Source organism: Sebastes umbrosus, chromosome 4 (assembly GCF_015220745.1).
Source record: "Sebastes umbrosus isolate fSebUmb1 chromosome 4, fSebUmb1.pri, whole genome shotgun sequence".
NCBI lineage: Eukaryota > Metazoa > Chordata > Actinopteri > Perciformes > Sebastidae > Sebastes > Sebastes umbrosus.
The window spans coordinates 22523954-22542642 of record NC_051272.1 but is presented as its reverse complement, the minus strand read 5'-3'; the positions used below and the strand labels follow the sequence as shown (position 1 = coordinate 22542642).

Here is an 18689-nt window from a genome sequence, read left to right as displayed (position 1 = left end):
TGATAAAGGAGAGTCCCCAGGTGATGCAGGAAATACCATACCAGGACACTTCCTTTTGTGGTTTTGACCTGGAGGGAGACACTGTTGTGAATGCACTATGCATTTTGAAACACATGTCGAGACTCAAAATGCAGTAATTTTTGCTTTTATTCCAAAGGGAGACAGACATTTTTATACTTGTCACCATTTACCCTACCAAACATCAGCTTTTGATGTTTAAGCACTTTGAGTGTTTCCATTTTGTGAGACCTTAAATCCACTATATTTGTCACCGTTGTACTGGTTACTTTATTGTATAAAGTTTAACATACGTAAGATGTGCCATATCGGTCCCCGTCTGCTTGTATTAAATGTGGATTTGTGTTTTGTTGTATTGGCGCTCCATGTTTGTAGTATACTGTATGATTGTACATTTTATCCAGCATAATGTGTAGCCTAGTCTAGTGTCTTATGGGCTTCTTAAACTATAAATTTAAACAAACATGGTGCCCTGTTCTTACATAAGGTGTATGAGGGGTTTATTAATGGTTAATATAGCATTCAATAATCCTTTATAGATCTGTTAAAACCATTAAGAGCAACTGTTGGGTTGCCAGGTTGTGAAACAAATCCCTCTGTCCACCAGTGTTTATTCTCTGTTTAACAGCGCAAACAAATGTTGGTAATCCATCAGTAGATGCTCATGAATTTCTCACTTTCTAATGATTAATGAAGTCAGCGCAGCTACAGCCTACATTTCAATAAATCATTGATAAAGTGGTTTAATCCATCAAGTCTGCAGCTGTAAATGTTATAGGTTTGTTAATGAATGGATTTGGCTACAAGTAAGTGGTCAACAATCAGGCAAAGCGATTTGTCATTGTTAGGGTGACCAAATCGACCAGGGCTGGAGACTAGGGACATTCAAGTATTGGACGTGAGGTAACCAGAATTATAGACAGAGAGCCGGGAGAATCCACCCAAAAAGGACTTTATTTTAGATGACTAGATAATATTTAAACACAGATAATAACTGGTTATAAGGTAAACAAAGGAACACGCGGCATTAAAAGAACAACTCACTTTAGACGCACTGGATGAAGGCAGCGGATCAGGTACAGCTGGTAAGAGCAACAGAAATGTTCCTGGTTATAGGAGCCCTGATTATGTGCTGATTGAGCTCACCTGCACCTAGTTGACTCTGAACAGCACAGGTGAGCCTGTGGCTCCTCCCAGAGCTCATCAGGATGATTGCAGACATGAAACACTTTTTAACAGTCACAATCTGGCAAGCAAAAAGTTGTTCCCAGTCAGCATGCTGATCTACAAAGCCTTATTAAAAGGGACTGTTTGTAACTTTCAGAATTGCTTGTTAACAGCGACACCTGTGGCTGTTGAGTCAACAAAAGTCAGCGTCGTGCTCGCGCTTTGCTCCCTCTAAATAGACATGAACGAGCATCGCTCAAAACAGTGAGGCGACACACGTCAGCTAAAACCACAATATCACTCTATATTTCACCTGCTTGGCAGTAATGTTAGCTGACCAGACGAAGGTCTCTCCATGAATCAATGCTGATCCTAGTGTTGGCTTTTCCTGCCTCAGCCTCCCGGCTGCGGCCGAAGGAAACAGGGGAGACACCGGAGTTTTGGTCTGAGACGATAACGTTTCTCGCTGCGGAACCCTTCACAAGACACCAGGAAACCTCTGTTGGTCTGGAGGAGCTGCAGCATTTATTTCTGCACAAACGTCCACTGTACATTCACTAGATATTCTCAGAGCTACTAACTCTTCTGCAGTGTGGAGTGTGCGCGCATAAACATGAGAGTAGAGCGAAATAGCGAGAATGAGCGCGGCGTGTGAGTGAAGGCAAGCAGGCAGGCAGAGGAGCAGAGACTCCGGCAATGGAGACAAAAGCTACGGTCTCCCTGCGTCCTCCGGCCGCGGCAAACACTGTTTTGCAAGACGGGCTTCACTAGATATAACTTTGCGGTTTTGGTGCTTCTGTGTATTTTGTGTTGGAGTCTGAGTCTGAACAGCGTAGCCACACGCGAGCGCGCATGGGACACCGACCCGGATTGATTCATACGTGTAATATATATATACCTTTAAATGATGTATTAACTGTTAATAAAGCAGTTAGTTAAACCTTTCACAAAAGATGGCTTATTAGAAAGTGTTACTAAAAACATACGTGAGATAAGCTCATAAAATATCATGCATTGCAGAGGTTTAAAGGGACTGTTTGTAACTTTTTAAGCGTATAAATGTACCGGGTCGGGACACATGCGCGCTCATATATGCGCGTTTGCGTGTGGCCGCTGCCTCTCCTCCGCTGCCTGCCTGCCTTAACTCAGACACAGCGTGCATTCTCGCTCCACGTCTAGACGTGAACGCGCGCTCACTCCACACTGCAGAAGAGTTAGTAGCTCTGAGAATATCTAGTGAATGTACAGTGGACGTTTGTGCAGAAATAAATGCTGCAGCTCCTCCAGACCAACAGAGGTTTCCCGTGTCTTGTGAAGTGACGGGGCTCTGCAGAGAGACACGGTATCGTCTCGTTACCGATCAGCATTGATTCATGGAGAGACCTCCGTCTGGTCAGCTAACATTACTGCCAAGCAGGTGAAATATAGAGTGATATTGTGGTTTTAGCTGACGTGTGTTGCTTCACTGTTTTGAGCGATGCTCGTTCATGTCTATGTAGAGCGAGCAAGCTCGACCCTGGCGCTGACTTTCATTGATTTCACGGCCACAGGTGTCGTTGTTAACAAGCATTTCTGAAAGTTACAAATAGTCCCTTTACCCATCTAACACTAAGCATTTGGACCAACAACAACATTAAAATAAGCTCCTACAGCTGAATGCATCAAAAACTTGAATTGTTGTGCTCTATTCTTTTATTATAATAAGGGTTGATAAACCCTCTGTGTCTGTGTGGACTGAAGAAAGACAGAATGAACATATACCCAAATAAAGCAGAGATGGAGACAGACTCCTCTCTGGCTCCTCTCTTCCTTATATGGTAATGCAGCGTGAGGAGAGAGGGGGCGGGGCTGTTACGTAAAGCGTCATCAACGTGCTCTGGGACACCCGGAAGCGTATCAAGATGTAACATGGTTGACTGAAGAGTTAGCAGCGTTTGTGAGCAAGTAGAGTACAATTAAACGACTTATTATCCATATTAAGTAACGCGGTGTTGTGTAGTACACCTCGAAGATGAGTACGAGTGAAAAAGAGAAGGTAAGTTAACAGCAGTTAGTTACATAGAGCCTTTTTAGCTTCGCAGTTGTCATGACAATAACATTTACTAGAAGCATTTCAGTCATCCTGAGTGAGCTCCATGTGTTGTTCTCTCTAACCCAGGATCCTGCAGCCCTGAAGGAGGAGGGCAACACCCTGTTCAAGGCAGGAGACGTGCAGGGTGCTATCTGCTGCTACACCAAAGCATTAAAGCTGACTGACATCAGCCCAGCAGAGACCGCTGTGCTGCACCGAAACCGCTCCGCCTGCTACCTGAAGCAGGAGCAGTACAGCAAGGCGGAGGCTGATGCATCCAGAGGTGGGATTACTTTACTGACCAGGATGTTGTTGTGGAGTTCTCAGAGTACAAAGATAATATTATCTTGAATTGAGCCTACTTTACCTGGATTGAAATCTATCCATTCAGATAGATTTACTGTGACCTGCTGAAGTTTGGACCCATGGGGGGTTATGGATAGATAGATAGATAGATAGATAGATAGATGGATAGATAGATAGATAGATGGATGGATGGATGGATGGATGGATGGATGGATGGATGGATGGATGGATGGATGGATGGATGGATGGATAGATAGATAGATAGATAGATAGATAGGATAGGGAGTGATAGGATAGGATAGGGAGTGATAGGGAGTAACTGTATTGATCCCGAGGGAAATCCAAGTTTCCAGCATCACAGTTCCATAGTGCAAAACATGTTAGTAAAAAGGCAGTAAAAAAAGTTTGTAGTACAAAGTACAAAAAAATATACCAGATATTAAACTACAAGGAGATGAATAAAACTGAATATAGGGCAGGGTAACAGCTGTGAGACATGACTATTAAAAAAAAGTGAATATAGTACAGAAGAGACTGTTAAAAATTAGTAGGGTAACTCCAGCAGTCTATGAAAGTGCACTGTGTGCGTTATTATCTGTCCTGCACACCGTCCTCCTTTGTCCCCCCCACCCTCTCCCTAGAGAGGTGTTGTACAGTTTGATGGCTTGTGGGACAAAGGATTTCCTGAGTCTGTCTGTGGAGCACTTGGGAAGCAGCAGCCTGCCACTAAAGGAGCTCCTCTGTTTGGTGATGACGGTGTGCAGAGGATGGCTGCCGTTGTCCAGTATGGCCAGCAGTCTATTGAGTGTTCTTTCCTCTGCCACCGTCACCAGAGAGTTGAGCTCCATGCCGACCACAGAGCAGGCCCGCCTGATCAGCTTGTCCAGCCTCAAGGTGTCCCTCTTAGTTGTGCTGCCCCCCCAGCATACCACAGCGTAGAACAGGATGCTGGCTACCACAGATTGGTAGAACATCTGCAGGAGTTTTGTGCAGATGTTAAATGATCCCAGCCTCCTCAGGAAGTACAGTCTGCTTTGGCCCTTCCTGTAGAGGTGGTCAGTGTTTTTTGTCCAGTCCAGTTTGTTGTCCAGCTACCCCTAACCACGATCCTGAATGCTTAAAGTGACAAGATATTAATTTGAAATGCTCAACAGCAGCTATTTTCAAATGACATGAGATGGACTCATGGTGATCCTTGGGTGAAGAGTTTAATTTAGAATCACTTTCAACACACATACACCCTCCAACTGTCTTATCTTTGATGGAAGAAACAATATACAGCTGCTTTTAAAGGTCTTATTGACATTTTTATGCAGACAAATACAAAAAAAATACATCCACAGAGCGTTTTGAAAGGTGCCAAATAAAAGAATGGCTTTTCTTGAGAAAAAAAATTGTGAATTAATACTTTTAAAAATGTTGGCGGGTCCAAAATTAATGTTTTGTTATCTCTTTGGAAGATATCTGATGTTTGATTCCCATTTCTAACAAGGCTTGTGAGCCAATAGTAAAACAACGTTGGTATCATGTGGTATCTCTGGGTCGTCGGTTCGTGTGGAAAAAACGATAAATTGCTGAGATTGATGGTAATTGCCTGGCAACGACTTGTTGTGAAGTAAATGCAATGGAACGGGGAGGGAGAATGCGACATCTAGTGGCTGAATGTTATCAATAGCATCTTTAAGTTTGTATAGTTCACATTTCAGGTGAAAGTTGTGAAAAAAACTCTACAGTTGCATGAACTGTCTCTCTAGCAGGATTAAGATTTATGAATGTATGTACACAGTTATTTTGAATGTCATGTCTGTCACTCTTTCCAGCTCTCGATACTGACCCAGGTGATGTGAAAGCCAGGTTCCGCAGAGCTCAGGCTTTCCAGAAACTCAGTCGGCTTGACCAGGCGTTTCTGGATGCTCAGAGGTGTGCCCAGCTGGAGCCTAAAAACAAAGCCTTCCAGGATCTGCTCAGACAGCTGGGAGCACAGATCCAGCAGAAGGTGATGTGTTTTTTTTTTTATAAAGTGGTCTAAGTGTCAAGCAGGTTTCACTTGTTTTTTAAGCTGTACCCTGAAGAAAGTGTTGCTAACCAGGGTCTTTTCTTTTCACCGTGTAGTCGGTGCAACTAAACTCCACAGATGCTCGTGTGCAACAAATGTTCTCCCTCCTCTTAGATGCATCCGCAAATGACTCGGATCGACAAAAGGTAAGGGCAACTCCTAAGGCAGGAAGATAACAAACTGCTCTTTTAATATCTGTTTGATTTTTATTCCTCATATCTTGATCTGTCTGTAAAGTTGTATTGCACCAAAATGATGTGATCCATTATTAAATTTCAGGCTGCTCAGAATCTAGTGGTATTATCTCGAGAAGACGCAGGAGCTGAGCAGATCTTCCGTAACGATGGAGTGAAGCTGATTCAGAAACTTCTTCATTCAAAGCAGGAGGAAGTTGTCCTTTCTGCCCTGAGGACCTTGGTTGGGTTGTGCACAGGGCATCAGTCCAGAGTAAGTAGAACAATTCCCTCTGAAGTTATTCATTACATCATCTTTAAAGTCATTTTTTAACAGGCATGCAAACTTGTATTTTCTTTCTTGGAAAACATAGATAAAACAGTATCCATAGTGATGTCCCTCTTATTTGTATTTTGTTCCTTTTTAATTCGTATGCATCTGTTTCCATTCATTGTGAAGTCAGCTGTGCTATATATTAACATCCTTGTCTGTCAGAGACCATATTCACCATGCTAGTAACACTTATGAATTGCTTTTCTGCTGACATCCACTGTTTTGTTCCCAGACCATGGCTATAGTGAATGAGTTGGGAATGGAGCAGCTGTGTGCAGTAATGGGATCAGGAGCCTCCACTGTGTCTCTGGCCGCCTGCCACCTGCTGCAGGTGATGTTTGAGGCTCTGACGGAGGGCATGAACCGAGAGATCAGAGGGAAGGATGAAGCAATACTTCCTGGTGAGTTTGGATTGTGATCATGTTTATATTTGGAGCTGAGCCACACATGATAGTTAACCAATAAGAAATGCTTTTTTATGTGTGTATCAGCTTTCTGTCCTGCGCCTTCAACAGTTATTGTGTGTGAATTTAACACAGAACCTTCCAAGGAGCTACGCTCAATGCTACGCCACCTCTTGGAAATGATGCCAGCATCTAATGTGTCGGGGCCGGGCAGAGACAGCGCCATCAACCTCCTGGTCAAACAAGTTCCCCGCAAGTCCTTCAAAAACCCAGATAACTCCCTCACGTTATGGGTGATAGACCAGGGTATGAAACACACACACCTGCACATCAGGTAGAATTTCTCACATTTTTATGCTATGATGGATACAAAACAGACATAGACCTTCTGCCAGTTTTTTAGTAAGTTGCACTACCATGGGAAGGAGAAGGAAGTGTTCACTCCATGTTTTTCAAATGTCAAATGAAATTTGCCTATGGCCTCAGCTACTCCAAACCCATATCAGTTTTATCTGGCAGCGCTCTAGCCAGATTAATGAACTCCTTGTTCTCCTGCAGGACTGAAGAAAATCCTGGAGGTGGCCGGGACGGTCCCTGAGCTCTCAGAAGGTCCACCCCTTACGGACAACTCCCACATGAACTGCTCCGTCTTGCTTAGCAAACTCTACGATGACCTGAAGAGCGACGCAGAGAGGGAGAACTTCAACAAGCTATGTGAAGAATATGTACAGTGAGTTGACGGCTGAAACTCTTGCTACTAATTTCCAAAGTTTCTGTTACTCGAGCTGCTTAATACTGCAATAACTTATGAACATGGAAAAAAAAGAATTACAGCCATAAGCCAAAAAGTGGCATTCCTTCACTAACTTTCTTATCTGACGTTTTTTCTGGGTAGGCAACATTTTAGCCGACACGTCCTAGGCGGCATGCTGCGAGCCATCCAAACAGTGTCGGTGCTCCTCCAAGGACCGAGCGAAGTGGGTAACAGAGCTCTGGAGATGTCAGGGATGATGGACGCAGTGATCGCTCTGTGTGCTTCCGAAGATGTGACTCACCAGCAGGTAGCGGTGGAGACTCTTATCCACGCGGCAGGCAAGGCCAAGAGAGCCTCCTTCATCACGGCCAACGGCGTGGCGCTTCTGAAGGACCTCTACAAGAAGAGCGAGAATGACAGGATACGCGTGAGAGCCCTGGTGGTAAGTGCTGCAACTAAAGCAAAGTGCATTTATCTCAGACAGTTGGAGAAAAGAACATCTCTCAGTAAAGATAATGCTTTGATGGTTATTACACAGGGTTTGTGCAAGCTCGGATCAGCAGGAGGGACAGACTTCAGCATGAAGCAGTTTGCAGAGGGATCCACGCTAAAGCTCGCCAAGCAGTGCAGGAAGTATGTCTGCCTGTGTTGAATCTGGAGCATCGGGCATAGATTAGGAGAAATGTGTCTGATCCACATTGTTGCATAACAACAGATGAGTGATTCCTCAGATTTGAAATAAGAAGCAAGCTGTGTCTCGTTCTCTTTTAGGTGGCTGTGTAATGAGTCTCTGCCCCCAACCTCCCGCCGGTGGTCTGTAGAAGGCCTCGCCTATCTCACCTTTGATGCTGATGTGAAGGAGGATTTGGTAGAAGACAAGAACGCTCTCGTGGCAATGTTTGAGCTAGCAAAGGTTTGACTGATGATTGTAATTGGAGGTTTTAATACTTGCCACACGTGGACAATAGAGGGCAGAAGAGCACCTTAGTGGTTATAATTTATTTCTTGTGTAGTGTTTGAAACCACCACTAAAAGAATACACACAAACACTTTTATAGTTGACTGGGATAGCCTTGTTTTTCTTTGTGTTCCTGCAGTCGGAGGATAAGACGGTGCTGTTTGCTGTGGGCTCCACATTAGTGAATTGCACCAACAGCTATGAGGTGGAGAAGCCAGACCCACAGATGGTGGAGCTGGCTAAGTATGCGAAGCAGCACATCCCCGAGGAGCACCCCAAGGTACCATTTCAGTTCTTAATTTTTCATATAGAGTTACAGTTGCTGCGTACAAACATCGCACATTATTACTTTCATATTGCACAGTAGCTCTACTGCTCTCCTGTTTCTTCAAAGTTGGTGTTAATACTAATTGGATATTTCTTTTTAGAGATTGTTTTACATGAGCCTGTCTGTCTGTCCATGTGTCAGGATGCACCTTCCCATGTGGAGAAAAGAGTGGGGAAGCTGCTGGAGGCCGGTGTGGTGTCTGCGTTGGTGTGTATGGTCAAACAGGAGAGTCCTGCCCTCACGGAGGCTTGTAGGGACGGTATTGCCAGGTAGTAAAATGGCAGTTAAGTCTTTTTCACACACTGTCCTCTATGTAGATTTCCTGTTAACACCATTTCTCATGGCAGGGTCTTCTTGGCTTTGGTGGAACGGCAGGAAGACAGAGGCACAGTGGTGGCACAGGGTGGAGGAAAGGTGAAGCACCCTAATAAATACACTTAAGTTTAGCCTGCACACTGATCTAAACACCTTGCTTTAGTAGGTTTACATGTTGACTGTTTTCCTCCATAGGCTTTGATCCCACTGGCATCTGACAACACAGATTTAGGGAAAGTCAAAGCAGCACAAGCCCTGGCAAAAATAACCATCACAGCTAACCCACAGATTGCCTTCCCAGGAGAAAGGGTAAGAATTGCATGCTATAAAAGCCTCTTCAGTTAAAAAAAAAAACAACCCAAAGAATATTTTGTATTTAACCTCGTCTCACTCTGCTCTCAGATCTATGAGATGGTGCGCCCCCTTGTCAGTCTTCTGAGCCTTGAATGCACCCTGCTGCAGAACTTCGAGGCACTCATGGCTCTCACCAACCTGGCCGGCATCAGTGATAGACTCAGGTTGGCCACTAGGGGGAGTCTCTCCTAAGAATACACGTTCAAAACACAGTCAATTATAACGGGACATAACCTACAAGTATGCAGAAACCAGAGTGTAGTGCTTTGCCATAATTAGGCAAACCTGTTTGCACTTTCCTTGATTGAGCTGCTGAGCAGCTGGTCTACCCAAAAATCCCAGGCAGAACAACAAAGATCCTATGAACCCATAAAACAAACTAAACAAGGTTGTCATATATACATCTTAATTGATAGTGTATCAAATAAACTGAAACATTAGACTAAAATGAATTATTAAGCAGACACAAAAAAACACTGTTAAAGTTGGAACAGTGTCTACTGAAAAGGGGGAAAGGCCACCTTTTCACACAGAGCTTAATTCTTGTTTTATTTTTGTACTTATGGAAAATCTACCTTCCTCACAGAAAGGAACATCATTTCATAAATGTTACAGATTCATGTGTCATTTTTTTATGGTTAAACATGCAAGATCTTAGTTTGCTTCCTAAAAATTAAACAAAAAAGTGAAAATATTTTTACCAGAACTGTTTTAGGGGGCAAGTCCAAGTCAAGTCATAACCAAATTGCAGGTCAAGATGCAAGTATTTCAAATCTCTGAATGCTGACCTCAAAGCTGTCATAATAGTTTGACGGTGTTAATAATATGATTTTACATAGCTGACACCTTGTCCTTTCAGTGTATAGATATATACACCTTTTAAGATGTATAACTTAAAACCAGACAGCCTGTCTGGTGCTGTCTTTATTGTCCTTGGATTTTATCAGGTCAAAGCTTCACACTATTATTTTTGCTTTCAAGTCTCGAGTTCTGACTTCCTTTCATAATATATTTTTTATTGTGACATTACAGTTTTGTATCAGTGTTTAGAGTATCTGCTTGTTTTTGATGAAGTATGTTGCTTCACAGACAAAAGATCATAAAGGAGAAGGCGGTCCCAAAAATCGAAGGCTACATGTTTGAGGAGCACGAGCTGGTCCGAGCTTCTGCCACAGAGTGCATGTGTAATATGGTTTTAAGCACAGAGGTAAGACACATATTTATAGATAATTATATGGCACAAATATGTTGAAATATATAGAAGTAAAAGTGGGTGTTTGGTGTGTCCTCAGGTGCAGAAGATGTACCTGGCAACAGGGAACGATCGCCTGAAGCTGCTCGTCCTCTACAGCGGAGAGGAGGACGAGAGGCTGCGGAAAGCTGCTGCAGGAACTCTGGCCATGTTGACCGCCGAGCAGCCTGAGCTCTGTGCCCGCATCCCTGGAACAGTAAGCAGACCACTGCAACAGCTCACTGTCCCCACACATCCATCAACGCAGCACTGTGGCAAACTACAATCATATTAATGTTTGTGTTTTAGCTCACATTACTTCCTGTTCTCTTCTCAGACGACCCACTGGCTAGAGATTATACAGTCGCTACTGCTCTGTGAAATACCCGACCTGCGTCACCGTGGAGTGGTCATAGTTCACAATCTGATGCAGGCGGAGAAGAGTCTGGCTGAGACGCTAATGGAGAGTGAAACTCTGGAGATTCTTTCTGTCTTGGCGAAGGGAGGAGAGGGCACGCCAGAGGCTGTTTCTAAGATAGCTCAGAACTGTCTGGACAAGGCCGTGGAGTACAGCATCATCACGACCAGGGAAGGGAGGGAAAAGGGCAAAGAACCTGAACCCTGAAAAAACAGCTGCAGCGTGTGGATGTGCCTCCTGGCAATGTTAAAGTGCTTTAAGTATTATGTGGGACCAGTGAAGTCATTTCACTTTTGCAGGAAATCAAGTTTTGGTCTGGATGTGTACAAGCCGATCCTGAAATGCTCATGTGTCTTAACCAAAAACTGAGAAAAGCAATAAAGGCATGAAAGACGAAAGGTAGTAAAATGAAAGCCAGCAGTTACTCTCAGAAGTGGTTTTACATTGTTTTTCCACTCATTTTATTTATCTTAATTATACTGTATGTTCATGGACCACCACCAAAAGTGTATGTTCGACTTGGACGACCAATAAGGCTACTCTATACATTCTTTACTAAAGATTGCCATTCCTTGACATTTGCAAATGTTTTTTATTTGTGTCATTATTATTCCCCAAAATACTCTTTAATTTTCGTTTTGTGCACTACTATATTTAGTGTGAATTCTGAGTCAGCATCTTTTAGCATCCACATGTAAATGCATTTTCTAGTCATACCATCTACCTAAACACACCAAAACCATTTCATCCACATGATTGTGTGCTTTTTGTTTTTAATGTGTATTATTATCACTCCACTACATCCACAGTGTCTTAATTGTATGGTTGATCTTTGTCTAGTTTTGACTGAACACATGGGCACAAAAAATAAAAACCTCTTTACCAGAATCTGTTGAGTTCACCCATCTTTACCCAACTGGCTCCCTGTCTCTCAGAGAATTGATTTCAAAATACTCCTGCTGGTTTACAAAGCACTAAATGGTTTAGGGCCAAAATACATTTCTGATCTTCTGCTATGTTATGAACCATCCAGACCTCTCAGGTCATCTGGATCAGGTCTGCTTAGTGTCCCCAGAGTCACAACTAAACATGCAGAAGAAGCAGAGTTCAGTTTTTATGCACCAAATATCTGGAACAAGCTCCCAGAAACCTGCAGGAACCGCTCCAACTCTGAGTTCTTTTAAATCAAAGCTTAAACGTTCCTGTTTCCTGCTGCCTTTTATTAAACCAGATAATGATCTTATACTGCACTAGAGCTTTGACTCTTGTGTGTTATACTCTATTTTAGCTTGTTTTTATTTTCTAATCTTTATTTTTCTATATTTTTATAACTGTTTTAATTATGTCTTAACGTTATTTTGCACTTTGTCGCAATGTTCTTTAATGTTTATGTAAAGCACTTTGAATTGCCCTGTTGCTGAAATGTGCTATATAGTGATGTGTCGGTTACGAACGAGCCAGCTCTTTGAGCCGGCTCTTTTAAGTGAACGAAGAGCCAAGAGAGTTTTTTTTTCTTCTTTTTTTTTTTTTTATTAATTCAAGGCAGAATGATATGATGATCTTCTCCGCGCCACGGACACTCCATGCACTGACTGTGACTTAATATTGTGTTAATGACGTCCGTGCGACCAATCAGGTGATTGCAGACAATGATCGGCGGAGGTGCGCGGCGCGCTGACGGTCTACAGGAACAGAGTAGGAGGAAGAGGAGGAGAGAAACAGAGAGGAATGTGGTGCGCGAACAGCAGACAAGATGAGTGACAGTTGGAAACAAAGCAGCATGTAAAATTACAGTATTCTGGAAATTATAAGGTTTAGTATAATTATATTGAATAATTTAAGTGATATGTGCACATTACTAATCATAGGTCAAAACAGCGCTAAATTTGGCTGAATTATAAAAGGCAGAAGTGGTAAAACGAAGAGTCGTTTGGGAGTTCAAAGAGCCGGCTCTTCTTGATGAGCTGAGCCAAATGATCTGGCTCACTAAAAAGAGACGGAATTCCCATCAGTAGTAGGCATTTTGCAACACTGCTGTCGCGCATGCGCAGTGCATCCTAAACAGTGTTCACTGCTCAGCAGAAGTAAACAAGAGGTGCAGCGTTTCAAATGCGGTGGTTCGGCTTTGGGTTTAACGCATTTGGACAAATACGTGTCCACGATAAATCAATTAAAGGAGAGAGTAGCGACGAAGTGAAAGTGAGCAGTCCATCTGAGCTAACGTTAGCTAGTCAGGTGGACACATGCTGTCAGATCAGAGCAAGCTGGAGTCGAGCAGCAGCTTTGCATCTGGATGGTGAGTGTCAGAGATTAAAACAGCTGTGGTTGGACACTCAACCTAAAGAGAGTGCGTCTATAATATCACACTCTTTAAAGGTCCCATATCGTGCTCATTTTCAGGTTCATACTTTTGTGTTTCTACTAGAACATGTTTTCATGCTGTAATGTTAAAAAAACAACTTTATTTTAACTTAATTGCAACAGAATTGCGTTGCTAGGCAACAGCTTGGGTCCATGTTTACTTCCTGTCAGCTGATGACATTCACATACACTGCAACCAGGAATAAACTGGGACACATTTAGTATGTTTACGCCTAAAATTGTGTCACGGGTCAAAATATTGTATATTCGTGACATCACAAATGGGCAGAAATCCTGACAGCTTGTTTCAAATGCAGAGTTTCTGAATACGGGCTGTGTGTATTTCCCTGTGGATTGAGTGTTTCGATACTTTCACAGTACTTATATAGGACTATAATAAAAAAAAGTGAAAATCTCACTTTTTTATAATATGGGACCTTTAAATAAACATTAACTCGTGTATTTATCTTGCTGTCTTGTCTTGTTAGGTGACAGCTGTGTGTGCCTGGCAGGTTTCACCGAGTCCTGTGGTGTTCCTCTGAAAGAGAGCCAGGGCTGTAAAGATGCCATCATCAGTGAATCCTACCTGACCCTCGCTTTCTCAGACAGACTTGAGTCCTGGGATCTGCACAAGAAAGAGAAGACTCCATCATGGAGCATGGAAATAAAAACACACTCAGAGAGCTCTGGTAATGTATATCCTAATCTCCTTTGACAGCCACAACAAGGGTCAAGGAAAACTTTATTATCCCCTAGGGGCAATTTGTTGTACAGTCAGCAGTACCACACAGTCATCAAACAAATACAATAAACACAATAAATAGCCTATCAAAAGCTTACAACATACAACATTAGAGGGCATTATTTAGGAAACTAATTGCAGTCGGAATAAAAGAATATCTGAGCCTATTGGTCCTAAGTTTAGGCAAACTGTATCTGCGGCCTGACGGGAGCAACCTGAACTCAATGGACAAGTCGATGGCTAGGATCAGCTAGGACTGACTGAACCTCCTTCAAGGTCCTACTTTAGGTTAGAGGAGTCAAGTCATTCAGGGTGGTACCTGCAATTTTGCTGCACACTTTGAATACACCCTGCAACCTGTTCCTGTTTCTGAGGGTAAACAACCCATACCAGCTGATGAAAGAGAACGTCAAGACAGACTCGATAAAAACAAGAATAAAACATTTTCATAAAAGTGTTGTCCAGTGTATCAAGTAGAGTAAAATGTGATTTACTAAACTGTACACTTCTTGCTGCTTTCCAGGACCCCCTAGTGTGCATCTCCCATTGGTCCCTGAGGGTTACATAGCCACGAAACCGCCCCTCTACCGCCCCTTATCACCACACCTGAGGGCCAAGAGTCTGGCACTGAGTGCAGAGCATGCCGTCCTTCTCAGTGCCTCTGGAACTGTGTACACCTGGGGACTGGGCAGGTAATACTCACACATCTGTCTTTAAGTTGGGAATCTGAGCAATACCACCCTCATACATAACTTAACTTCCATAACTTCCTCCCTGGAAGATCTGTACAGTTCCCACATTCTGCAGAATGTGAATGTCTTGTGTGTGGTATTTGTGTTTTTATTATTATTTATTTATTTTATAGTTTTAGAACCACGTCATTGTCTATGTTTCTTGCACTTTTTAAGGATTGCATTTAAATTCCGTTGTACTTGTACAATGACAATAAAGATATATTCTGTTCTACTATTCTTCTATTCTAATCTTTTGTGTGTGTGCATGTGTTTATTTGACAGCCATGGTCAGTTGGGGCACGGAGACCTCACCTCTGAGGAGGAGCCCCGGGCAGTAGAGGCACTCTGGGGGATGCCCATGAGTTGTGTTGCTACAGGAGGCTGGCACTCTGTCTGTGTTAGTGGTAAGTGTCAAAAAATGTTGGCAGTTATAAAAGAGTTATGCCCTCAATTTTTGAGGAGGAATTGGCCTCAAATTACCTTTTTTCTTCAGATGGGGGAGACCTTTATGTGTGGGGCTGGAATGAGAGCGGTCAGCTTGGACTTCCATCACGAGGTCTGAGGAAAGCAGCAGAGCAGCAGCAGCAAAGTAGCCAACAAGCAGGTAAATCTGTTTTCCTTTCAAATAAGGCATTTGAGAAATGGGGACATTTCACCTAAAAACACAATCAAACTTATATTTCTTTTTACCCACAGTGCTGTCTATTAATCCAAATACTTTTGTGTAATTAGCTGAGGTGCACCTCACCCCAATAGGCCCTTTTGTGGTCCTGGTCTATTTAGGTGGACCAGGGCCCTGGTATTGTGCATGCTGGCTCACTGGAATGGCTGTGACACAATAAATAGAACGGGACCTTAATTAATTTGATCAATTACCCCTGTGTTTACCCTGCTATGACATGTCAAATGGCTGTTGTGAAAACGGCCTATACATTGCACTCAACTGCATTGATTTTTTTGTGTGGCATTTCCACAGCATCTATAAAGGATGCCTGCCTAATTATGAACACTTAAGGTAAATGTTCACTATTAGGTCCGTGGATTCACTGTATTTTTGTCCCTTTAAGCACCATAAACTAAATGCCATCAAGCTCCATTGTACTGGGTGAGCTACAGTGGCTATCTCAAAATGCAAATTCATACACTACAGTATTTAAACATATAGATGGCACTTGGGAGTATTTAAAATGCTTTATATTGTTCATTAATTAACCACCCCGTTAACTGTAAGTGGCAAGTACTGCAACATTAACTGTACTGAACAGGAGCACCGTGCCAAGATACCAGCACATCTCCCGCTGAAGAGCCACAGCAGGGAGAGGAACATGAAGAGGTTTTCATATCGATCCAGGCGTTCCCGGCTCTGCTCGATATCACTCCATCATGTGAAGTCAGGACAGTCAGCTGTGGCAGCCGCCACACAGCTGCAGTAACAAGTAAGAAACCGCCCTTGACAGTGGGTGTTTATTGATGCACATTCTCTTAGCAAATCTGTCATCTTTATCTCATATTTTCTAATTCCAGCCACAGGTGACCTCTACACTTGGGGCTGGGGTAAGTTTCATTTTGGAGCTAATTGACACATAAACAGATGTTTAATCTGTTGCAAATGTGTTGCATCTTTGCAGCATGTTTCCAGTACCGATTTAATTAATCTGTATGCTTAGAGCACAGCTTTAGTATATGTTGAATTTACCCGGTCCATCTTTCCTTCTATCACCATTTCAGGTGACTACGGCCAACTTGGACAACAGAATTTAATGAGTTCAGATGAGCCCCAGCTGGTGGAGTTCTTCAGGGAGCAGAAGATGCGTGTGGTCGATGCAGCGTGCGGGATGTGGAACACTTTTGCTGCTGTCCTACAGGAGGAAGTAGCTTGCTCTTAAAAATACGGGGAGATCCCCTCGATAAACATGGACTTTGGACAATATACCAGGAAGTATAAATGATCACAACAAATACAAGACTTTGAGTTAAATGTATTTTGTAATGTATAAGTTCTTCTCATTTGTCTGTATTAAAATAAACCAAACTTTGTAAATGGAAATATTTTTAATTTTCTTTATAGAAATAAAAATAAAAAATCACAGGTTTTGCATTTCACAAACAATGCATACAATAGTTAAGGCAGTAAAATCCACAGGTAAATATAATTTAAGGCAAATATCTAAAATTCTAATTGAAAATTAAACACCATATGAGAGTTAAAAGGCGATGCATTTCCACAGACCCTTAGAGGTTTTCACAGGACAATCTTGAAAGAACTGTGGAGAAATCAAAATATAACAAGCAGTTAAAAGTGAACAAAATTGTGTTGAGTAAAGTACATATTGGTGATAACAGCAAGTAGATTTTTAGTCACCTGACGAAATCTGGTGACCTTGAAATGACATGCTGAAACTCTGAGAGGTTCACGGTTCCATCCTTGTCGATGTCTGACTCTTCAAGAATCTGAAAAACATACAAAGGAAACAACTGTTACACTGACACATCATCAGTGTACCAACCTGCCTCCCTACATCGTCAAAGAGGAGAAGCCTCAGTGAACTCACGTTGCTGATGAGCTGTCTCATTTCTTCCGTGGTTAGTCTCGTCTCATCTGTCTCGCCGGTCAGGCAGTTTACCAGCTTCTCCAGATCGCCACAATCAAGAGTCCCATCATCGTCAAAGTCTGAAAATATCAATATGCTTATCACACCTGATTCACAGCCTTACATGTATCCTAAATAATCTGCTCTGTTTTTTGTCAACTTATTTACCAAATATACGGAATGCATAGTGGGATTTGATTTCCAGAGTAGCGGAGTCGCTGAAGGCACTCAAGAGATCCAGAAAGTCCTCAAATGTGAGGCTTCCGTCTTTGTGTTCAGATGTTGAGAACACGTAGCAGATTCTTTTCCTGAAAGGGTTGGACTGTGACGGGAACAACAAGTACAAGGGTCAGTACACTTTATCAGTACTTGAAGCACATCTTTTAGTCATGCTATGATAACCAAGCAGTCCATTTAACACCACATTTCTTCTGTTTTTACTATCAAATAGCTTTTTTCACCTTGAGCTCTGGCAGAGTGAGAATCCTCTCCATGGGTGCTCTTGTATTTGGAAGGTCTTTCTCATCTTTTGTGAGCAGTTCAGTGAATCTCTTGTGAGCACTAAACAAACAAACAAACAAACAAAGCTTATAATCATGGATGACAAAAAGCAGTGCTAGATTGATCAATGATGTTTTTTGTAATGTGGATCCAGCTGATCACTTACAGGAGAATTTCTTGTTTTGTCAAGAATGTCAGCTCCTAAAAAGTAAAAGTGAACAATGTTAGATAAGTCACAGATTAACCTGAAACTACTTTTTTCCCACACTAGTAGTCTGACTTCCTGTCATACATCCAATGATATTAGCAACATTAGCTTTCAATAGGTTGATAAGAGTGATGATAAATGGTGGCGTTATGTTTGATTTAAGGTTGTAGAAAATACAACAAATACACACCACATATAAATCATACTGTAGTTTTAATGACAAGGCTCTAATAGTTGTATTTTGCCATAAAACGTGAGGCTATGATAGCTAAGTTACGTCGTAAAAACAACAACAACTCTTGTCAACTTCTTGTCAACCTCCATATTACGATATAATCTGCTTTTGGAGACTTTGTTTTGGGCACTTACTTGATATTCTGAGAGTAAATCCTTCCCAAGTTGACTTGCCGTAGTTCCCATGTTGATAATTTGGAGTGGAAAGTGGACTTTTGTTGTTGTAAAGAGTTTACCCAGCGAACTATTAGAGGAACAAGTTGTTTCTGGCTTACTTCCGGTAGGATTCCCCTTCCTGTATGTAGCTACGTAACGGTTTCCATAGTGACGTACTTGCAAACAAGCTCCATCAGGAGAACAACAGGTGACAACAGGTGACAACAGGTGCTATAACTTTGTCATTCTATGGTATCTTACTGTGTTATATATAC

General features: G+C 42.4%; 3 protein-coding genes across 4 annotated transcripts; 2 read left to right on the top strand and 1 right to left on the bottom strand.

Annotated features, from left to right (window-relative positions):
* Positions 1–3196: 3196 nt before the first annotated feature.
* unc45a (unc-45 myosin chaperone A) lies at positions 3197–11775 on the top strand. The gene is made up of 19 exons (XM_037768324.1): positions 3197–3220; positions 3344–3539; positions 5383–5558; positions 5675–5764; positions 5898–6065; positions 6358–6526; positions 6665–6835; positions 7088–7259; positions 7425–7725; positions 7822–7916; positions 8055–8196; positions 8381–8521; positions 8711–8838; positions 8917–8983; positions 9080–9193; positions 9287–9402; positions 10328–10445; positions 10531–10686; positions 10807–11775. The coding sequence occupies exons 1-19, from the start codon at positions 3197–3199 to the stop codon at positions 11092–11094; spliced, it is 2832 nt and encodes a 943-aa protein (XP_037624252.1). The 3' UTR covers positions 11095–11775.
* Positions 11776–12928: 1153 nt separating this feature from the next.
* On the top strand, positions 12929–16771 carry LOC119487489 (RCC1 domain-containing protein 1-like). 2 transcript variants are annotated; one of them, XM_037768426.1, is made up of 8 exons: positions 12930–13183; positions 13737–13937; positions 14514–14682; positions 15007–15128; positions 15218–15328; positions 15990–16160; positions 16249–16278; positions 16453–16771. In XM_037768426.1, the coding sequence occupies exons 1-8, from the start codon at positions 12997–12999 to the stop codon at positions 16608–16610; spliced, it is 1149 nt and encodes a 382-aa protein (XP_037624354.1). In that variant the 5' UTR covers positions 12930–12996; the 3' UTR covers positions 16611–16771. The 2 variants fall into 2 exon arrangements, with proteins under 2 accessions (XP_037624355.1, XP_037624354.1); XM_037768427.1 differs by lacking the exon at positions 16249–16278 and having other exon boundaries at positions 12929–13183.
* LOC119487497 (calcium and integrin-binding protein 1-like) lies at positions 16762–18589 on the bottom strand. The gene is made up of 7 exons (XM_037768438.1): positions 18394–18589; positions 17983–18017; positions 17777–17876; positions 17484–17637; positions 17277–17395; positions 17087–17175; positions 16762–16988 (listed from the first exon to the last, which is right to left on the bottom strand). Exons 1-7 carry the CDS (start codon positions 18442–18444, stop codon positions 16967–16969), a joined length of 570 nt encoding a protein of 189 aa, XP_037624366.1. The 5' UTR covers positions 18445–18589; the 3' UTR covers positions 16762–16966.
* Positions 18590–18689: the final 100 nt, after the last annotated feature.